The sequence below is a fragment of the Hemiscyllium ocellatum genome, chromosome 44 (assembly GCF_020745735.1).
Source record: "Hemiscyllium ocellatum isolate sHemOce1 chromosome 44, sHemOce1.pat.X.cur, whole genome shotgun sequence".
Classification (NCBI taxonomy): domain Eukaryota; kingdom Metazoa; phylum Chordata; class Chondrichthyes; order Orectolobiformes; family Hemiscylliidae; genus Hemiscyllium; species Hemiscyllium ocellatum.
Window position 1 is genome coordinate 9,864,744 of NC_083444.1, and position 22,370 is coordinate 9,887,113.

Consider the following 22,370-nt stretch of genomic DNA (forward strand, 5'->3'; position numbering starts at 1 on the left):
GGGGCGGAATTGTTGGTGATGTCCAACTTTAGAGTGTGTTGAGGGAAAATTATTGGTGATGTCCAACTTTGGAGTGGGTTGGGAGATAATTGTTGGTGATGGCCAAGTTTGGTTTGGGGGGGGGGGTCACAGTTGTGATGGCCAATTTTGTTGTTGGGAGGTGGGGGGGGGGTCATTGTTGGTCACGTGGGTGAAATCCTCACTGAGTGTGTTTGGAGTTCCCCCTCCTGGCTACGGGGCGTATGGATACAGTCCCAGAGGTGGAGTTTGGGGGTGGGGTGTGTGTGGGACGTGCAACGTCATGACGTCAGGGGGACGTCTGACGGTGGCGGAGTGATCCCCGGGAGGGGGGGGGGCGGAGCGGGAAGGCTCGCGCTCGATGTCGGCTCCAGCTCGAGACGGCGGCGGCGCTCGGTGAGTGGGAACGGCGGGGGGCGCTAGTTAACCCCCTTAACTAGCGACATAACTAGCGAAACCAGCACCCCCACCCTCTGTTTCCAATAATAATACAATCCCCGTGACCCTCGGGAGGGGGGTAAGCGGCGAAGCTGGTTATCATTGACCACCAGCAGATCACCAGCTGGTTAAGCGCTAGTTAAGCGCTAACCAGGGCCTGGGGTTATTTCTCTCCGCCCCGCAATACACACATCCGAAACAAAACCCATCCTGAATACAGGGGGGGTCAGCGGACCTCGATTGATTTTCTCCCCCGGAGCCTGAACGTTAGGCCCCGGCGTCGAGGAGGCAGCTCAGCCCCGGCCCTGGGACCCCGGGGGGGGGGGGGGGGGGCAGGAGGAAGATGCTGTCCTCCCCCCGCCTCCCTCACCAAGAGAAGCAGCAGCTGTGCCAGGGAGCATAGAGGGATGGGTGCCCCCCCCCCCCCCCAGCAACAACAACATCATCATTCACTCAAATTCCCTTGACTTATCCCCATCCTCCTCCCCCCCATCCCCATCCCCCCATCCTCCTCCCCCCCATCCTCCTCCCCCCCATCCCCATCCTCCTCCTCCTCCCCCCCATCCCCATCCCCCCATCCTCCTCCCCCCCATCCTCCTCCCCCCCATCCCCATCCTCCTCCTCCTCCCCCCATCCCCATCCTCCTCCTCCCCCCATCCCCATCCTCCTCCCCCCCATCCCCATCCTCCTCCTCCCCCCCATCCCCATCCTCCCCCCCCCCCCATCCCCATCCTCCTCCCCCCCCATCCCCATCCTCCTCCCCCCCCATCCCCATCCTCCTCCTCCTCCCCCCCATCCCCATCCTCCTCCTCCTCCCCCCATCCCCATCCTCCTCCTCCTCCCCCCATCCCCATCCTCCTCCTCCCCCCATCCCCATCCTCCTCCTCCTCCCCCCATCCCCATCCTCCTCCTCCTCCCCCCATCCCCATCCTCCTCCCACCCCCCCATCCCCATCCTCCTCCTCCCCCCACCCCCCCATCCCCCCATCCCCCTCCCCCCCCACCCCCCCATCCCCCCACCCCCATCCCCCTCCTCCCCCTCACCCCCCTCCTCCCCCATCCCCCTCCTCCCCCATCCCCCTCCTCCCCCCATCCCCCTCCTCCCCCCATCCCCCTCCTCCCCCCATCCCCCATCCCCCCATCCCCCATCCCCCCATCCCCCTCCTCCCCCCATCCCCCTCCTCCCCCACCCCCCCCCTCCTCCCCCGTCCCCCTCCTCTCCCCGTCCCCCTCCCCGTCCCCCTCCCCGTCCCCCTCCCCGTCCCCCTCCCCGTCCCCCTCCCCGTCCCCCTCCCCGTCCCCCTCCCCGTCCCCCTCCCCGTCCCCCTCCCCGTCCCCCCCCCCGTCCCCCTCCCCCTCCTCTCTCCCCCTCCTCTCTCCCCCTCCTCTCTCCCCCCCCGTCCCCCTCCTCTCTCCCCCCCCCGTCCCCCCCCCCGTCCCCCTCCTCTCTCCCCCCCGTCCCCCTCCTCTCTCCCCCCCGTCCCCCTCCTCTCTCCCCCCCGTCCCCCTCCTCTCTTCCCCCCCGTCCCCCTCCTCTCTTCCCCCCCCAGCCCCCATCCTCTCTTCCCCCCCCAGCCCCCATCCTCTCTTCCCCCCCCAGCCCCCATCCTCTCTTCCCCCCCCAGCCCCCATCCTCTCTTCCCCCCCCAGCCCCCATTCTCTCTACCCCCAGCCCCCATCCTCTCTACCCCCAGCCCCCATCCTCTCTTCCCCCCCCAGCCCCCATCCTCTCTTCCCCCCCCAGCCCCCATCCTCTCTCCCCCCCCAGCCCCCATCCTCTCTCCCCCCCCAGCCCCCATCCTCTCTCCCCCCCCAGCCCCCATCCTCTCTCCCCCCCCAGCCCCCATCCTCTCTCCCCCCCCAGCCCCCATCCTCTCTCCCCCCCCAGCCCCCATCCTCTCTCCCCCCCCAGCCCCCATCCTCTCTCGCCCCCCCCAGTCCCCATCCCCTCTCGCCCCCCCCCAGTCCCCATCCCCTCTCGCCCCCCCCAGCCCCCATCCCCTCTCGCCCCCCCAGCCCCCATCCTCTCTCTCTCCCCCCAACCCCTTTTCTCTTCCCCCCCCATCCTCTTTCCTCTTCTCTTCCCCCATCCCCTTTCCTCTTCTTTCCCACCCCCCCATTGCATGCGCGCTTACACGCACACTGATGACTGACACACAACACGTGCACACACACACACACGCGCTGTGATGACTGCAGGTTGCGAGTGTTTCCAAAGCAACGTTGTGTGTAAACTGCATTCACAGTGTGCGCGTGTGTCTCGTGGCCTTCATTTCCTTTTGAGTTGTGTTTTTTTTTTAAATATAAAAAGGGAAAGATGAAATGTGTGTTTGTACAGCGCCTCTTCCTGTGAACACGGGACGCTCCATGTTGCTTTGGTGCTGATGAGGTGCAGTCTCTGCTGTCACCTGGGAATGATAACTTCTCATCTGAATGATAGCATAGAACATAGAAAAGTATGGCACAGAACAGGCCTTTTGGCCCATGATGTTGTGCTGAGATTTAATCTAATGTAAAATATGGTAACTTAACCTACACACACCCCTCAACTCACTGCTATCCATGTGCGTGTCCAGCAGTCCCTTAAATGTCCCTAATGACTCTGCTTCCACCACCACCGCTGGCAACGCATTCCATACATTCACAACTCTCTGCATAAAGAACCTACTTCTGACGTCTCCTCTATACCTTTCTGCTAATATCTTAAAACTATGACCTCCTGTACCATTCAATCTTACCCTGGGGAAAAGTCTCTGGTTATTGACTCTATTTATTACTCTCATTAGTTTGCACACCTCGATTAGGTCTCCTCTCTCCCTCCTTCTCCCCAGAGAGAAAAGTCCGAGCCTAGTCAACCTTTCTTTATAAGGCAAGCCCTCCAGTCCAGGCAGCATCTCTGAAACTGCAACACTCCTGCAGTCCTGTTCTTAAAATGTAGACCTGGAGTTTGCACTTGAGTCTCTGGGACCCACAACCTTCCGGCTCGGAGCTCAATTGAAAGTACAGTTGATCCCAAATCAGTTGATACCGCACACTGTAGCAGTAGCAGGTCCTGGGGACCCTCGGTGCTGCTGAAGGCTCTCTACCAAAGGGTCACACTTTGTTTACGGACTGAAGTGTGTACCAATGGACTGTTCCACCACAAAAGGCATCATCACCCATTCTTACAGATGCCCACGCTCAGTTGATCTCCAGTGATGACAGGGAAGAGTGTGTGTTGCTGGAAAAGCACAGCCAGGGCAGGTTACGTCTGAGGAGCAAGAGAATCGACGTTCCTGTCATGATCATCTGGTGACAGGGAACCAGGACTAGTGGTTAATGGGTGTTTTTTTTGCCCAGCCTGGAGTGGGGCTCCAGGGGTTTTAGTGGGGATCCTTGCCCCTCCTTTGAGTATTACTGATAGGTGCACAGGGTACAATTTGAGCATTTGCTTAAGTTGTAGAGCTTTTGAGAACTGTGAGGAAGCTGGCACAGAGCTTCAAAAGGACATGGACAGGAGTGGCTAGAAAAGTGGCAAGTGAAATTCAGCTGTTAAGAGACATCAGTTTGGAAGGTGCTATTGGAGGAAGTTCAGTGAGTTAATATTACTCACTGCTGCCATTGAACATCAGAAATGGAGGGGATGAGATGCTGAATGAGCGGGCTGCTTTGCCCTTGATGGCGATGAACATCTTGAGTGTTGTTGAATCTGTACCAATGCTGCCTGTGCAAGATTCTGCAAATCTGCTAGGAAGAAGGATGCGGCAACACCAGTGTCCTCAATCAGACCAACATACTCAGCATTGAGGTGAAAGTGAGAACTGCACGTGCTGGAGATCATCGTCAAGGTTATAGTGGTGCTGGAAAAGCACCATTCATTCATTCCTGATGAAGGGCTTTTGCCCGAAACGTCGGATTCTTCTGCTCCTCAGATGCTGCCTGACCTCCTGTGCTTTTCCAGCACCAGTCTAACCCATCCTCGGCATTGAGGCAGGGCTCTGACCGCCTTCAATTGGCTACGAAGGCCTGGGCACGTCGTCCATGTGACCAACCCAAGACTCCTGGCTTCGAAGTGGCATGCGGGCCCCACTGAAGGAAGTGCTTCAGTGATACCCTCAAGGCCTCGCTGGCAAAGTGCGGCATTCCTGCAGGCATCCGGGAATCACTGGCCCAAGACCGTCCAAAGTGGCAGAGCAACATCCAGGAAGGTGTCGAGCACTTGCTGATGGGGAAAAACGGCAGGCGGAAACAGCAAATGGAGCATGCTGCCACACCCACCCCTACTGTGACTACCATCCGCCCCAAGTATAACAGAGCCTGCGGTAGCCATGTTGATCAATACAGCCACCGACAAACTCAACTGGAAGGTGGAAGAGAGTCGTCCTCTTTTTTTTTTGGTGAGGTATCACCGATCAATGAATGACTCAGCTGTACAAGTGGGCAGCACGGTGGCTTAGTGGTTAGCACTGCTGCCTCACAGCGCCAGGGTTCCAGGTTCGATTCCAGCCTCGGACAACTGTCTGCGTGGAGTTTGCACATTCTCGCCATGTCTGCGTGGGTTTCCTCCCTGTGCTCTGGTTTCCTCCCCACAGTCCAAAGATGTGCAGGTCAGGTGAATTGACTGTGCTAAATTGGCCACAGTGTTAGATGCATTAGTCAGAAGGAAATGGGTCTGGGTGAGTTACTCCTCGGAGGGTTGGTGTGGACTGGTTGGGCCGAAGGGCCTGTTTCCACTCTAGGGAATCTATTCTAATCTAATCGTACACCTGACTTGTATCTTGGAGATAGTTCACAGCTTTTGGGTGTCAGGAAGTGAGTCCCTCTTAACAGTAGACCCACGGCCTGTCTCTCAGTTCTGTCGTACTCTGGAGTGTCAGTGTGCTGTAGCATTGCACCAACTCTGTTTCAGAGCACCACTTCTAAATGGATATGGTCTCGGGTATAGGTTAGTGTTAACCTGCACACTGAAGGCTGCTGATTGAGAAGCTGTTGAGACTGAAAGCATCAGGTATTCAATCAGGCCCGGAACTTGCGCGGTTCTTGAGAGCTTCAATTCACTGAGCCAGTGGAAAGATTATTCTATCCTTGAGTAATCCTTCTAGCTCTGTAATTTGCCTGCACTGATGTGACTCCCTATCTCAGAGTGCAGTAGGCAGTCATTGATGGCTGCGGCTTGCTGTGTGCGTAAGGCTGCCGACTGATTTGGGGGAAAAGTGTTTGCATGTTTCCCATTTGCTCTCCATCTGGGGGAAAAAGCCCTGGCTTCTGTTTGACACCTCTTCTGCACAGGTCAGGCGATCAATCTCAAAAGTCCTTGGGAACCATGGGAGCATCACCACCCTGGCTTGGTCTGGCCTATGCCAGTGTTAATTCAGCTCCACACCACCTCAACCCAGTTTGTGTACATCCGCACTCCTTCCTGTACCTCCAGCCCTGCACAAAACCACTGACTATTCCCTGATCAGATGCACTGACAGCAAAAATAGAAAATCTGTTCAATATGGTCCCTTTTGTTCCATTTTGAGGTCTGCAGTTTCCAGCGCAGACGTGGGCCATTGGGCCCATCTGCTCTGTGCTGGTGGTTATACTGTACCTGAGCTGCCTCCCTCTTCTCCATCCCTTTCATTTCTCCCTGTCAGCATATCCTCCTTTTCCGCTGCATACGTTAATCTGGCTCCTCCCTAGAGGAATCTGTGTCACACCTCAGCAACTGCTCCTGATACCACGTTCCACACTTAAAGCCGAGAGCAAGAGTTGGCAGAGGAAATCTGAACAGGTTCGGTGGCATCTGTATTCGCAGTAGATTAAAATCTTCGAGGAGAAAGTGAGGTCGGCAGATGCTGGAGTATCAGAGCTGAAAATGTATTGCTGGAAAAGCGCAGCAGGTCAGGCAGCATCCAAGGAACAGGAAATTCGACGTTTCGGGCATAAGCCCTTCATCAGGAGGGCTTATGCCCGAAACGTCGAATTTCCTGTTCCTTGGATGCTGCCAGACCTGCTGCGCTTTTCCAGCAATCCATTTTCAGTTTGGTGGCATCTGTGGAGAGAAGCAGAGTTTGCATTTCTGATTGATGTCCTTTCAGTTTTGCTGTGATGACAGGTCATCAACTTAAAAAGTAGACTCTCTTTCTCTGTCTGGATTAAGATTTTCCAGCAATTTTTTAAAAATCCTATTTCAGACTCCAGGCATCCACGGTATTTTTCTTTTAGAATGGCGTCTGCACTCTGTAAGGTAATCTTCTTAGTCCAAATCTCTTCTGGTTACTAAAGCCTTTACGGAGCTGTACAGCAGCAGAATGCCTTTTTGAATTTACTTCCAGCGTGTTTCCGCTAGCATTATTGTATTTAATGTTCATTGCTGCCAGTATACGTGTCCTAGGAAAAAGTGAGGACCCGCAGATGCTGAGATCAGAGTGGAGTGTGTGGTGCTGGAAAAGCACAGCAGGTCAGGCAGCATCCGAGGAGCAGGAGAATCAACATTTCTGGCCAGAGCCCTTCCTCAGAAATATCAGAAACATCAGGAATCCTGATGAAGGGTTCTTGCCTGAAACATCGATTCTCCTGCTCCTCTGATGCTGCCTGACCTGCTGTGCTTTTCCAGCACCACACTCTTGCTCCAGTATGTGTCCTGTTTTGCTAGTTCCTCTCCTGTGATACTAATAGTTTGGGCTATTGTAAATATAGGGCAGGTCAAGTGAGAACTTCCGTGAGCCCCCTGTAGGGTTTTGTATGATTTTTGTAGATAATTTGTCTGCTCCATTTACAAAAAGCAAATCTCAAATTAAGCTTCAACAGAGTGGCTTTGACTCCTGAATTCTGGGTAACCTGCCCATTGTCATATGCCGCTCTGTACCTGTACTTCAGAGGCTGGTACTGTCACTGCTGAGTCAGATGGTTATGTGTTTGAGTCCCGTCCTTGGTTAATGCTCCATCCCAAGTGTGTGACCTCTGACCCAACTGGAAGGATGGAGGCAGCAGATACAAGGTCTCAGTGGTTAGCACTGCTGCCTCACAGCGCCAGGAACTGGGGTTCGATTCCACCCTTGGTCAACTGTACATGCGGAGTTCTTCCTGCGTCTGCATGGGTTTCCTTCGGATGCTCCGGTTTCCCCTCAGACCAAAGATGTGCAGGTTCAGTGGAACCATAAATTGCCCCATAGTGTCCAGGCGTATGCAGGCTCCATGGATTAACCCTGGGCAGTGTAAGATAGGGGGTGAGTCTGGGTGCGATGCTCTTTGCAGGGTCGTTGTGGACTCGATGGGCCGAATAGCCTTCAGTACTGCAGGGATTCTGTACCTAGGATCACCACCCTCCATGTTCCTCTCAAAGCCATCCACACTTCAAACCAAATCAGCTGTTCCTTCACTGTCGCTTCGATCAAGATCCCTAACAGCTCTGTGGGTGTTCGTACCTGTTAGGTACACCCACAGTCCATGTCTCCTATCACCTACATCTTTGTGCTAGTACTGAGGGAGCACCACACAATCAGAGATGGTAATGTTTCATGAAGCTTTAAACAGACGCCCCTATCGTTTTATATGTTCATGACATGTGAGCGGTGCTGCCTAGATCGGCATTGATTGCTCATTCCTAATAGCCCAGGAGCCACTTAAGAGAGAATCACATTATACGCTCAACTTGGCAAAGATGGCAGATTTGAGATTGTGGTCAGCTTGGACTGAAGGAGAAAGTGAGGACTGCAGATGTTTGAGATCAGAGTCGAGAGTGTGGTGCTGGGAAAGCACGGCAGGTCAGGCAGCATCCGAGGAGCAGGAAAATCAACATTACGGGCAGGAGCCCTTCAACGTGAATGAGGCCCGCATTCCTGCTGAAGGGCTCTTGCCTGAAACGTCATTTCTCCTGCTCCTCGGATGCTGCCTGATGTACTGTGCTTTTCCAGCACCCCACTCTCGATGGTGGTATAGGAGCCCAATCCCAAGAATATTAGCCTGGGATTCTCAATTGCTCATTCAACGTCATTACCACAATGCCCCATCTCCCCATTTGCCATCTTGGGTGGGTATGAATGATCCAGCCACATTTTTTCAAAGAAAGGCAAAGGAGTTCTCTCCAGTATCCACAACCCTTCACAAAGAAGGATTATCCAAAAGCCTGCTACGTGCAAACGGCTGGTTGTATTTCAGAATTGTTAAAGCTTGGAGGCACTTTGGGAAGTGCCAAGGTTGTGAAAGATGCTATGCAGATGCAAGAGCAAATTACTGCAGATGCTGGTATCTGTACTGAAAACAAAACATGCTAGAGATCACAGCAGGTCAGGCAGCATCCCTGGAGATAATGCAAGCTAATGTTTCGAGTCTCTCCTGAGGGGATCCTAACCCCTATTCCTTTGCCCCTGAGCCTGGGCACCATGTTGATTTCTGAGTTGTGGCTGCTGAAGATGCGGAGTTCAACATGCTGAAAGAAACTGCCAAATCTTGCAGACGCTCTCCATAAACAGGTTATTGAAAGGGCTGTGCTCGTCACTGTGATGTCTCTTATGAGAGTCTGCAGCATGAGTATCCCAGCCTCCCCCCACTGGGTCTGAAGAGGTTGCAGTGTGAGAGAGGGTAAGATTAGCAATGAGAATTTTAAAGTTTTTAGCGGAACTGGAAGCTAATGTAGGTCAGTGAGCACAATGGAGAGTGTGAAGGTGGGCCAATGTGATTCAGCGCGATTTAGGATGGGGGAGCAGAAAGTTTTGGATAACCTGATGTTTATGGAGCAGGATGCTGAGGATTTGGTGACGTAGTGGTAATGTCACTAGGCTAGCTAGCTCTACAGGGAGAAAGTGAGGACTGCAGATGCTGGATATCCGAGCTGAAAAATGTGTTGCTGGAAAAGCGCAGCAGGTCAGGCAGCATCCAAGGAGCAGGAGAATCGACGTTTCTGGCATTAGCCCTTCTTCAGGCAGGCTAATGTTCTGGGAATCAGAGTTCAAATCCCACCACGGTAAAATTTGAATCTAAACAAAGCTGAGGAGATCTGCTAAAGCAGTTTGTGTCAAGTTGCGATACTCGTTTTAATGCACTTCCTCTGCCCTGGATCTGTACTATTGAGCTGAACCTTGAACTGAGCTAATGAAGCTTGGGGAATTCATAGTTATTTAAAACTTATTTCTGGGAACAATTTGCGGGTTTAATGTTTAGTCATTGCTTTTAATTAAAAACAGATTTGAGATTGAGTCCAGCTAAAACTAAGCCTGGTGTTCTTTGAGTGAAATTAGTACAAATGGCATTTGTTATCTTTGGAGTTGGCGTGATTTTCCTGTGACAGCTGGTTAAGATGGAGTGCTATGTTCTCCCCTCCTGGTCCACACTTCCATGCTTATCAGTTGTGATTGGGCACTTGAATGACATGTTGACCCGCTGTTTGACGAAAGAAGGCCTCACAATGGAGTGTGAAACTGCTCTCGTTGAAGCTCCGTACTTCAGGGAAATTCAAGAGGGAATTACCTGATGATTTAAGTACAAATCTCTGGTTATGGGGGAAAGGCAGGAGAGTGACTCAGAGTTGTAATGTTGATTCAGAGAGCCAGGTGCAGACAAGGCTGGGGCTGAACAGCCTCCATCTGCTTTGTAACAGTTCTGTAATTCTCTGAATTTCCAACAAAAATCACAGGAAGAAAGAGATCTCTGGGGTACACCTGAGGGGTTGCAAGACATTTCAAAATGCTTTTCTAACCCTTGGAGCACAGTATTAAGAGCAGAATTAGATCAGTTGGCACTTCATGCCAACAACACCATACATTAAGATCATGGAAGAGCTGATTGTAGTCTCAGCTCCACATTGGTAGCTGTCCCCCAAACCACATAATGCCTAAAAAATCTATCAGTCTCAACTTTGAATAACATCAAGCGCGGGGAAGGGAACTCCACGCTCGATTGACCCTCTGAGAGAAAATAAACTCTCGCCTCTTTCTTCAAAAGGTATTTTTTAAATTCTTAAACTACGTCCCCTAGATCACCTCCAGCGTATCCCCACCCCTGTCCAGTCCCTCAGATCTTGCATGTTGCAACCAATAAAATTCTGACTGAAATGAACTGTTGTAGCAGAGGAAACACAGCAGTCAATTCGCACACTGCAGACTCCCACAAAAATCAGCATGCCATTCGCAAGTTGATTTATTTCAGTGATTATTGTTGAGGGATAAGAATTAGCCAGATTTGTGTTCTCTGAAAGACTGCCCATTGGGTCTTGTCTGCCTACCAGACTGAACCCAGATTCAGTGTCTATTCTGAAAAGAGGCCCCAGCAATGCAGCAGCATCTCACCCACTGCTTCAGAGTGGGGTTTTTTTTTTGTGGTTTGTGGAGTGGGTTTCAACCTGCAGCTTTCTGTCTTGGAAGTGACAGTGCCGCCCACTGATCCGCAGCTGAGACTGTGTGCAACGATGAGGAATGGATGGATGTTCTGCTAGATTTCTCCTCTGACTACGGAGGCACTTGAGATTACCATCATAATAAAGAGAACGATATTTACTGATCGTACAGATGTTTGAATTAGGAGCAGCAATGTGTCCTGTGAATGTCACTGACCCCTGACACCCTCTCTGTCTGTCTGTCTCTCTCATGCGTGCACTCACTCACTCACTTTCTCTGTCTCTCTGTCTCTCTCTCTCTCTCTTTGTCTGTCTGTCTGTCTCTCTTTCTTTCTGTCTGTCTTTCTCTCTCTCTCTCTCTCTCTGTCTCTGTCTCTGTCTCTCTCTGTCTCTCTCTCTCTCTAACACACGCGTGCACACACAGACACTCTCTCCCTCTCACTCTCTCACACACACCCCCAGTAAAAAGCTTTTCTGAGATGCGCCATCCACAACTGGGCACTGTTCCTGCAGCTGGGGACTGACTGAGCTCCTGTCAAACCGAAGCATCACTGGCATTTATGTCTAATTCTCTTAGTTGAGACAAAGGCTTCAAAGGCACAGCTGGCAGCAGCTATCCCAAGGTGAGCGTCACTGAGAGGAAATTAATATATTGCCTGCTCTGCTGCTTACTTTCTTAAACCAAACAGCCTCCCCATTTCTCGCACGCAAGATTTTTGCTGGATATGGTTGATTGGGTAGCAGTGAGGAATAAGCAATCTGGTTTAATCTCTCTATTGACATTGAGGTAGTTTGCAGCATTCCTACTGTTGACATTGGGTGACTCTGCACAAACAAGCTGGAATGTTCTGTTCGGCCCAGTGATCACTCGACAGGCCATCTGAGCTGCGCAGGCAGCCGGAGAAACTCATTGTATTTTTGGCTGCTAAAGAGAGGCTTGCTTCTGTGATGTGTCGGAGCTTTCCTGCAGAATCTGGCTTTAAACTGACAAGTAGTGTGCTTTGTTTGTGTCTCAGGGTTGTTGGGGGGGGGGGGCGCGTTGGGAGAGCGCGTGAAGAGAGTGGTTTGCCGGGGAGTGGCCAAACAGGTTCCCACATTACCAAAGCGAAGGAGGAATCGTTCTGCGGCTGCTGTCATTGGCGGACAAGTAATATGTGCAGGCGTTTATTGGAACGTGACACCTGAGGCTGTTGGTGTGTTGCCAGTGGGCACGCTGATGGGCAGCTCACGTTTTTGCAGCGTGTCTGTTTGATTCCGGGCCAAGCACTCAGCACATCTGCGGATTTTGTTCTTGTTGCAGTCGGGTGAGAGCTGAGAGGGTGTGGGTGCTGATGGTTACAGATGCTGGTGGCATTTTGGCTAATAGTTGGATGCTTTTTCTCTTGTAGCACGCTGACTGTTAGCGCTGGTGTGGTGGAGAATGTAACTGATGTTTAATAAGGTTGAATGAGGGGTGCATCCAATATGTGGGGGAGCAGGAAAGGTTTCCTCAGGTAGTGATGGTTTTAAAAAAAAATATGATCGTACGGTTCAGCGCAGTTTCTGAATGTTTAAACAGACAGTCACTGACCCGGTGGCAACAGAAAGGCGCAGATTTAAAGTAATTTTAGAGTTTTTTCATGTTTTACACCGCAAATTGTGATGCTGAATATAGCCCCTGCAAGGGTGAAAGGTTGATGAATGCCACTTTAATAAGACTGAAAGGGAAAAAGGATTAGGGGAGAGAAGAAATTGCGATAGCTCGGCGAAAAAGAGCCAGCACTGTCTAGATGGGTGGACTGGCCTGTGTCAGTGCCGTGTCCTACAATTCTAAAGTTACAAAACAGATCACTGAAGGCGATATATTTATGTTACTTGATGCGTTCCCTTTTCACATCAAACAGGGTTTACCCTTGAAAACTGCCAATTAATTTCAGCCAGATATTCTGTGCTGTGATTAAACCCATCGTTTTTAAACAATAATCCATCTCGTTGGATTAAAGTGACACCAGGAAACCTGACACAAAATATTTCTGTCGTGAAACAGGAGCTGTAGAGGTCAGAGGCCTAAATATCCTGTGTATTATTTCCTAAGCTCTGGAATTTCTTCCCCCCGGACTTCTCCTCTGACTCATGGTCTCATCCCTCCAGCTACTGTTAAAACATACACCTTCCATTCAGGCTTTCCTTATTTGTCTCGCTTTCAAATTATGTTTCTTAATGTTCCTGTGAGGCTGCTTGGGATTCATAAAATCCCTACTGTTCAGAAGGAGGCCATTTGGGTCCATCAAGTCCACACCGATCTTTGAAGAGCACTCCATCCAGACCCATTCCTCTACCGTCTCCCAGTAATTTCCTGTGGCTAATCTACCTAACCGTCACATCCCTGGACACTATTGGGCAACTTAGCACGGCCAATCCATCCTGATCTCCACATCTTTGGACTGTGGGAGGAAACCTATGCAGACCATTGGGAGAATGTGCAAACTCCACGCAGGCAGTTGCCCGAGGGTGGGATCAAAGCAGGTCCCTGATGCTGTGAGGCAGCAGTGCTAACCGCTGAGCCACCGTGCTGCCCCTCCAGATGCTATTAAAACATTCAGGCTACCCTTCTGTGGCTCGGTTTCAGATTATTGTCTGTGAAGTTTCTGGTGATGTTCTCACTGTGTTAAAAACGCTGTGATAATTGCAACGCTGTTCATCTCCAAACAATGTTATCCCTGTTTCCTTATGAGGACGCAATCAGCTTGCAGTTGTACCATCCACAGGCACCTGCAGGTTTCTGGGTAGTATCTGGCACTCGGGTGAGCTCTGATCGTCTCTTTTAACTTAGGCATTCCAGGTAAGCCAGTCTTTACACACACACTTTCAGCAAGGTAAATTGATAGGTGATATAATTTGAGGAATGTTGTTATGTTTTGCCAACCCCGTCCTAATCTAGTCATTTAGAAAGAGCTTGCGTTTATTTCGTGCCTGGTTAGAACATTTTGTACTTTGCAGCCATTGAGATTTTCTTAAGGTTTTTCTTTGTTAGCGTGTTGCTGGCTGGGCCAGTATTCAATGGCCATCCCTAATTCTCGTTATGAAGGTGGGGGTAAGCTGCATTCTTGGTCTGTGCAGTTTGTATGATGTAGGGACACTCATGGGGGAAAGATCAAGGATTTCTGTCCAGAGGCAGTGAAGAAATGGCCAGTGTAGTTCCCAGTTAGCATGGTGTGGGGCTTGGAAGGGAGCGCGCGGGTATTGGTGTACCATGTTGCTGCTGCCATTATTCCTCTAGCTGATAGTGGCTGTAGGTTTTGAAGGGGCTGTTGAAGGAGTCTTGGTGCGTTGCTATAGATGATGTACATTGCTGCTACTGAGTTTCAGTGGTGAAGGAATGAGTGGTGGATGGGGTGGCAATCAGGTGGGCTGTTTTGTCTTGGAGAGTATTGAGCTTTGTGAGTGTTGTTGGAACTGCACTCATCCAGGCAAGTGGGGAGTATTCCATCACATTCCTGACTAGTGCCTTGTAGATGGTGGACATGCTTTGGGAATGTGTCACTCACTTGTATTTCCAGCGCCTGGCCTGTTCCTGTAGCCACGGATGGTCAAGTTCAGTTTTTGGCCAACGTTGATAGTGGGGGATTCTTGAATGGTAATGCCATTGTTGTTCAGTCACTGTTACAATGTGAACAGTCTGGCAGCCGATTTGTATACAGCAAGCTCCCATAAGCAGCAGTGTGATAAGATGATCTGTTAATTAGTAATACTGGTCGAGGAGGGAAATATTGGCTCAGATACTGCAGGAGAATTGGTGACTTTTTATTTTAGATTAGATTACTTACAGTGTGGAAACAGGCCCTTCGGCCCAACAAGTCCACACTGACCCGCCGAAGCGCAACCCACCCATACCCCTACATATACCCCCTTACCTAACACTACGGGCAATTTAGCATGGCCAATTCACCTGACCCGCACATCTTTGGACTGTGGGAGGAAACCGGAGCACCCGGAGGAAACCCACGCAGACACGGGCAGAACGTGCAAACTCCACACGGTCAGTCGCCTGAGTCGGGAATTGAACCCAGGTCCCTGGCGCTGTGAGGCAGCAGTGCTAACCACTGTGCCACCATGCCGCCCCCTAAATTTGTAAACTTCTTTGTAACACTGTTCTGGGAGAGACCGATACCCCCTCAGCACAGACGCAGAACCTGTGTCACTTTTTCAGCTCAAATCAGCAAGACACTGAGAGGGGTTTACACTTCAAAAAAAGCTTTTAATTAACCTAAATGCCAACAGAACTAGTTTTATTTTAAAAACCTGACTGCCTTTATGTAGTGAACTGCTATTAAGGATTAAATATGCTTATATTAAAGACTCTCCATACTCAAGATATCTCCAAAATACAAACATATTGCTCAGATCCCACCTTGTTCCCATCTGTGCCCCTTAAATTACTTTCTGTAATGCCCCAGCCCCAGCCCTTACAAACTCCCACTGTGCTCCTTTGTTTTTGAGAACTATTACAGAGGGTAGCTACCACCTTAGGAGACCTTGCAAGGCGTAGATATGATCTCCAGAGAGGCCATAGCCTCCTCTGAAGGAGCACCTGCAGGGAATTTTAAAAAAAAGAGCGAGGGGAAGACTTGCATTTATACAGTTCCCTTACAGGTGGCTCGGTGGCTCAGTGGTTAGCACTTCTGCCTCACAGCACCAGGGTCCCAGGTTTGATCCCAGCCTCGGGCGACTGTCTGTGTGGAGTTTGCACATTCTCTCCGGTTTCCTCCCACATTCCAAAGATGTGCAGGTCAGGTGAATTGGCCATGCTAAATTGCCCAGGGTGCCTTAGTCAGAGGGAAATGGGTTGGGATGGGTTACTCTTCAGAGGGTCAGTGTGGACTTGTTGGGCCAAAGGGCCTGTTTGCACACTAGAGAATCTAATCTTTGGAAAAAAAGCTCAGATTGTCCCAAAATATTTTTACAGGCAATACACTTTTGAAGTGTAGTCAAAGCTGTAATTTTAAAGTGTAGTCACAGCAGGAAGTTCGCAAATGGCAAACTCCCACAAACAGAAGTGGTCAAATTTCAATGATATTGTCTGAGGGATAAATATTGGCCCAGGGCATTGGCAGAAGAATCCCACAGTGAAATGAAGAGTCCTTTTTGTCCACCTCCGAGAACAGATGAGCCTCCTGCTTAACAGATCCTTCTCCTCTGACGGTGCATCTCGAGGGAGCTCAGCTTGAATTTTGTGCTGACATCTTGCAAGTAGGTTGAAACCACAGATCCTCTGACCCAGAGACGGAAGCTGTGCCCCCTGAGATCCTGGTGTAGTAGGCGCTATTAATGCAAGAGCAAGTAATATTTTGTGGAATCTTTTCTGTCACGAGATGTGAGTGGTCACTGGTAGGGCCAGCATTTGTTGCCTATAGCTAATCGCTTTAGATCCAAGTGACCTGTTCAGCCATTTCACGTTGCTGTTGGTCTAGAGTCACACGTAGGCAAGACCAGGTAGCGACAGCAGATTTCCTCCACTGAAGGGCATTAGTGAACAGATGGTTCATGATAATCATTACTGACCATATTCTGTTCCAGATTTGTTTTATTATGAGCCAAATTTAAATTCTACTAGATACGTTGAGGGATTTGAACTTGCGACCACAGACACTTTGTGTGGAACCCTGGATTACTCGTCGAGTGACATTACCGCTATATCACCGTCTCCTGTCTCTTGTGTGTGATTGTAGTTAAAGAGATCCCTAATCTGCTGTGTCCTGAAAAAGTGCGCAATTAGATTAAGAGAGTAAATACACAGCTGTTCAGACTAGCAACAGATTTCAGGCCTGCAAACCGAATCTAATATATTGGATATTTTAATAATCTTCGATCTTTCTGTAGCTTTAATCTTTTGAATTGAAGACAGGATCTATCTAAATTACATATTGATTTTAAAGATTCCAAATTGATTTTTCTAAAATGAAAAGCTTTACATCAAAATAGCTGTTCTATTAGAATAATTGATGGCCTTTGCTTGGGCAAAGCTGTCATCTAACTGATTTATAATTTGAAAATACTCATCACAGTTCAGATATGCCTCTTCCAAATGTCAAAAGTACGTACTATATTAGCAGAAGCAGTGGGAAGAGAAACTGGCATATTAGGCAGTTGTTTTCTGACCGAGAGCCAGAAATTTCCATCTCATGACAGAACAACAGGACTCAAATTGACTTCCACACATCTTGATTATATGCACGTGTTCCATGTGAATGTGTAATGTATGTGTGTGTGTGTGTGTGTATAGATTCTGCATGCATGTGTCAATGTATCTGCAACTGCATGTGACCGCGTGTGTACACATCTGTGTGTGTGTCCATATGCATATATCCACGTACGTGTGTCCATTGTGTGTCTTGCAGGTCGGTCTGTGCATGTGTGTAATTAGACGAGTCAGTTTTAACAAAAAGCTATTGTCGAAGAGACTTTAAACAGATTTCCTGCTTCCAGTGTGTCATGATTTGACTTGCTGATGCTCCCCAGCATTGCATTTCTTTTGGCCCCTCTTTGCATCCCTCCATCTGCCTCCCTCTGTCTCCGGTGTCCCTGATGAGCAGCTTGGTGAGGTCACAGAGAGGCGGCTATAAATGGAACGATGTCATAATAACCTCGCTTGTCACACGTGACATCATAAGTATATGACAGAGCTAGCTTTGGGAGAAGATTTGCTTGATGAAAACTCTTGGGTGACCGACAGGATTCATGGTTAGTACCTTCCGCTTGAGAAGAATGCATTTCCACCCTCAGGCCCTATGTCCCCCCCACCTCGGTTGAGTGACTCCTCCTCGAGTTGGCTGGGAGTGGGGGGGGGCAGCTGGTGTGAGCACGCCGTGAGGAAGTGCCCATTCCTGCCCCCTCACCTGGCATTGCAGCTATCTGTACTTTGCAGCAAAGCGCAGCATGGAGGGATGGGTATTGGGGCTGGGGTGCTCTGGGAGGAGGAGGAGGGGGCAAGGAAGTAGTGGGAGGCAGCATTCAATCTTTCTCAGTGCACCTCATGAGACCTGATGCTGTTGTGGATCCAGTTGCCTGGAGTAAGTTACTTTTGTCAGCATTGTTCTAAACGGGCATAACGGAAAGGCTGGAAATTTGTCCTCAGCATAGACAGTGGATGCCAAAGGGATAGCCAGAACTCTGAAGAGTCAGGAAGAGGTTTTAGATTTTTGTTGGGCAGCACAGACACGCAGATAGTGTTAAGATCCAGGCCAACCATGACCTGAGTGACTGACCTCTTTCTGTTCCCATGAGTTGATTCAGCTTGCTATCACCAGGAGTGGCTGCAGGAAGCCAGATAAACACGTGAGTGTGAAAGGAATAGGGGGTTATGCTAAGTTGAAGTAGGCAGCTCTAGCCAATCATGAGTCAATCATTAGATTAGATTCTCCAAAGTGTGGAAGCAGGCCCTTCAGCCCAACGAGTCCACACCGACCCTCCAAAAAGTAACCCACCCTGACCCATTCCCCCACCCTATATTTACCCCTGACTAATGCACCTAACTCTATGGACAATTTAGTATGGCCAGTTCACCTGACCTGCACATCTTTGGACTGTGGGAGGAAACCCACACAGACAGGGGGGAGAATATGCAAACTCCACACAGGCAGTCACCCAAGGGAGGAATCGAACTCGGGTCCCTGACACTGTGAGGCAGCAGTGCTAACCACTGGCCACCGTGCCTCCATAAGTCAGATTTGTTGTAACATTTGATGTAATTGTTGGGAGTAATAGGTTATAGGGTAGGAAGGGATTGGGTGATCTACTTTTGTTCCAGTGTACCTGCTACATCTGGATCTCAGCCAGATCATAGTTGACCTGGGCAACTTTGCCAGGCTATTGGACTTCTGCGAGAGCTACAACAGAATGGTGCCAAAGACGGAGGCAAACAGATGATCGCTTGAGAGGAAAATCTTACCATCCTTTCTCGAAGCTCCACCAGCTACACGCAGCCTCAGAACCTCCTCTTGTATCATGTGGAAGGTGTGGGGTGTATTTCAGTCCTCTTCAGGACTGTCTGTACACTACATTGTTAGTACAGGAAAGCCACAATACAAATATGAGTTGTTGAAGATTAGTGCAGTTCTGAAAGTTCTGTGATTTTTCACCCACTTGCTGTGTTAATGTCTATTTTAACCACACCATGCATTACCTCATCCACCACCTTCAGCATTCATTCACTCCCTCCACCACCAACCCACAGTGGAGTAGTACATACCATCCGTAAGATGCACTGCAGCAAATCATCAAGGCTTCTCCGACAGCAAGTTCCAAAATTGTGACTCCTGTCACCGAGCAGGATGAGCGCAGCAGGTAAATGAGAACACCATCCCCTCCAAGTTCCCGTCCAAGACACTCCTCATCCTGACTTGGAAATATATTGACTGTTCCTTCGTTGTCGCTGGGTCAAAATCCTGGAATTCCCTTCTGTGGGTGTCTTTCCACCACACGGTGTGCAGGAACTCCAGATCACCACTCTCTTTGCATGAGCTATTAAACATGAGAAGCAGTCGCTGAGCTTTCCAGCAGTTTTTATGTCCTGAGGAAGTGAAGTAAAACACAGCTGTGTCTTGAGCGAGGCAAGTAAGAGTTTGAGACTAAATGCAACTCCTTTCTGTTTCTTTTCAGGACCAAAGACATAAAGTCACACTGAAGCGACACCGGTAGCCTTCTTCAGGACGGACTTATCTGGCTTTAGACCATTTTGCAGGTGAGTTGAGCTGATGCTGTGGATGTGAGGGCAAATTAAAGCCACATTGGTGTGACATCAAAACTGAGAGATTGTACTTTAGACCAGAGTTTGTTTCTCTGGACATAATTCTTTAAAGTGATGGATCTTTAATACGGTGGCGGTTGAACAGGTGTCCCTACTTGTTTGGGGGTTACGGAACAAGACTCATAAGGTAGTAATTAATTCTAGACTTTTGGATAAATTTCTTCACCCAGAGACCGCTGAGAATGTGGAACTCACTCCCACATCCAGAGGTTGAGGCGAATAGTGTAGATCTCATTAATGCAATATTGTGGCTTTAAGAACTTATTTTGTCCTTTTGTTTTAATTTGAAGAGAAGTGTTAAGGCAGAAGTGGTGCGCAATCTACCAGAGCCTATAGAATAAACAGCTTGTGAGGCCTTGGCGCTTTTCTTTTAAGTTGGAACAATAGAAGCAGCCTGACTGGGTGTGGTCAAACTCCCACAGAATCAGGATTTCTAGTTTAGCTTTCAGCAGTTGCCGTTGGGATCTGGAAGAAGTGAAAGCTATTTCCCACCCCCTCTCTCCGTTACAGCCAAAAGCTGGGGGTTCTCTGTTTGCTACAGGAGTTGGATGTGAGATCGCCTGTCTTCTGAAGGATGTGTTTATGGGGTGCTACTATATTGGATCAGTTACTGTTTAGTAGTAAAGTAATCTATTATTCTGTTAAGTTTTCCAGTAAAGTTAAGTTCCTCTTTCCTTTGTTGTATTTTAACTGTGGTGTTTGAACAAATTGTTTTGTGTTTAATGTCAAGTAGTTTGACTGTTTGAATTGCAACTGGAGCACAGCACCTCACATTTACCTTTAAAATAAGAAAACGTTAGGTGTAGGCTATCTTCTTAATATGTTTCGAGGGATTCTGGTCTGGTCCATAGCATATGTGAATGTAAATTTGTTGGAGGTGGTTTAGAGGAAGTTTAAAGTTTGGGACTTGGAATGAACAGGTGGTCCTCTGAGGAACAGTCAGATAGAATTGGTTTGTTGTCATTGTAGAAGAGTGAGGAGTGATTTAATTCTGTTATATAGCAACCTGAATGGCCTTGGCAAAGTGGACATTGTGAGTAGGGGATACTGTTGTAGAATTAAGGGTCATTGATTTAGGATAGAGTTTTTTTTCTCTCTGAAGGCGTGGAAGCATTGAATGTAGAGGTAGATAGATTCTTGTTGGGTGGTTCAAAGCCGGTAGGAGTGTGGAAACACTAACAGATCAGCCATAATTTTAGTGAATGGTGAAGCAGACTTGAGGGGCTGAATGGCCTATTACTGCTCCTAATTGATGTGTTTATGTGAGGCAGAAAGAAACAGATGTTTGTATCAATTGGGTGTGAAAGGAGGTGGGTGAGAGCTGATGTGGAGAGGAAATGCAGGCGTCGATGTGTTGGGCTGAATGGCCGTCTTCAATCCTGTAACTCCAATCCAGTCTGTGAAAGTCCTGTTCTGTTGATGGCACCGCGTGCACGGGGTTGTTGCGTGGTGATGCCAGTGCCCTTGCCCGAAGCTGGAATCTTGGTGAGCCATAACTGATGCCCAACCCCTTCTCCTCCATCTTTTATTGCTGTTTCAGTGGAATATCGGAATCTGTCTAATCTGGGTTTGGAACCATGAGCTCGGTTGCTGTGCTTACACCGGAGAGCTTTGCTGAGCATCGCAGTGGCTTAGGAGACCAGGAGACCAGAGGTGGGTGTTGTCATACAGCAGACGACCATCTTCAGCAATACCATGAGAAAAGCAATGCCCAGGGTAAATGCTTGCCTTCCTTTCTGGGAGGGAAATCTGCTGTCCTTACCTGGCTTGCCCCATGTGGGACTCTAGGCTTGTAGCAATATGGTTGACTTGGAACTAGTATCTGAAATGGCTTAGCGAGCTTCTCCGTTCAGGGTCAGTGAGGGCTGGGAGGTCAGTGCTACCCTTGCTCAGAAAAGTCACACGCTGTGAAAGACTAAAGCTTCTTTGGCCCTGGTAATAAACACACCAAGTCTGCTTTGCTTCAGGAGATCCCAAGCTACTTTACAGCTATTGAGGTACTTCAGAAATATTACCACTGTTGTAGGAAATGCTGCAGTCAATTTGCACACAGGAATCTCCCACCAACAGCAAAGTGATGATGACCAATTCTTTTTCTTTCCCAGTGGTGCTGTTTCAGGGATAAATATTGAATCCAGGATGGCCCTTTGCTCTGTTTGAACGCCCTGGGCCTTGTTACCCCCCACTTGAGAGGGCACAGAGTGGGACCCCAATCGGGTGTTATATCTGGAAGACAGTGTGGCATTCCCCTTGTACTGTACTTGGAGAATGAGCCTGGATTGAGACTCCTCTCCTCAATTTGGGGTGGCACGGTGGCTCAGTGCTGCCTCACAGCGCCAGGACCCGGGCAACTGTCTGTATGGAGTTTGCACATTCTCCCTGTGTCTGCGTGGGTTTCCTCCTGGTGCTCCGGTTTCATCCCACCGTCCAAAGATGTGCAGGTTAGGTAAATTGGCCATGCTAAATTGCCCCTAGTGGTGCATTAGTCAGGGGTGAGTGTAGGGGAATGGGTCTCGGTGGGTTGCTCTTTGGAAGGTCAATGTAGACTTGTTGGGCTGAAGGGCCTGTTTCCACACTGTCGGGAATCTAATCTAATCTCCTGACTCCGATGCACCGCAGGAGGCTCCCAGTTTCATTCCCAGACAGTGTTGAGTTCCTGGATCTGCTGTAGCCACCCTTTTGATTCTGGGGAGAGTCTGGGGTCAGGTGTTGCGGGGAGGGGATTGAATGCAGAAGGGTACCTTCCTGTTCTTGTTCCACATCGCTTTCCCGTGATGCATGTTGGTGCGCACACGAGTGTGACTATCAGGTCAGGACAGATTTGAGTCTTGAT

General features: G+C 49.4%; 1 protein-coding gene across 3 annotated transcripts in view; it reads left to right on the forward strand.

The window, feature by feature from the left end:
• The first annotated feature begins 330 nt into the window (after nucleotides 1-330).
• The window catches only part of LOC132835358 (vigilin-like), a 107,267-nt gene continuing 85,227 nt past the window's right edge, over nucleotides 331-22,370 (forward strand). For 2 of the 3 annotated variants that reach the window (XM_060854819.1, XM_060854821.1), the window contains exons 1-3: nucleotides 331-414; nucleotides 19,390-19,471; nucleotides 21,078-21,190. In XM_060854819.1, coding sequence (XP_060710802.1) covers nucleotides 21,115-21,190 — 76 coding nt within the window. In that variant the 5' untranslated portion in view covers nucleotides 331-414; nucleotides 19,390-19,471; nucleotides 21,078-21,114. Of the gene's footprint in view, nucleotides 415-11,313; nucleotides 11,376-19,389; nucleotides 19,472-21,077; nucleotides 21,191-22,370 lie in introns of those variants that run through there. The other variant, XM_060854820.1, reaches the window with a different exon arrangement.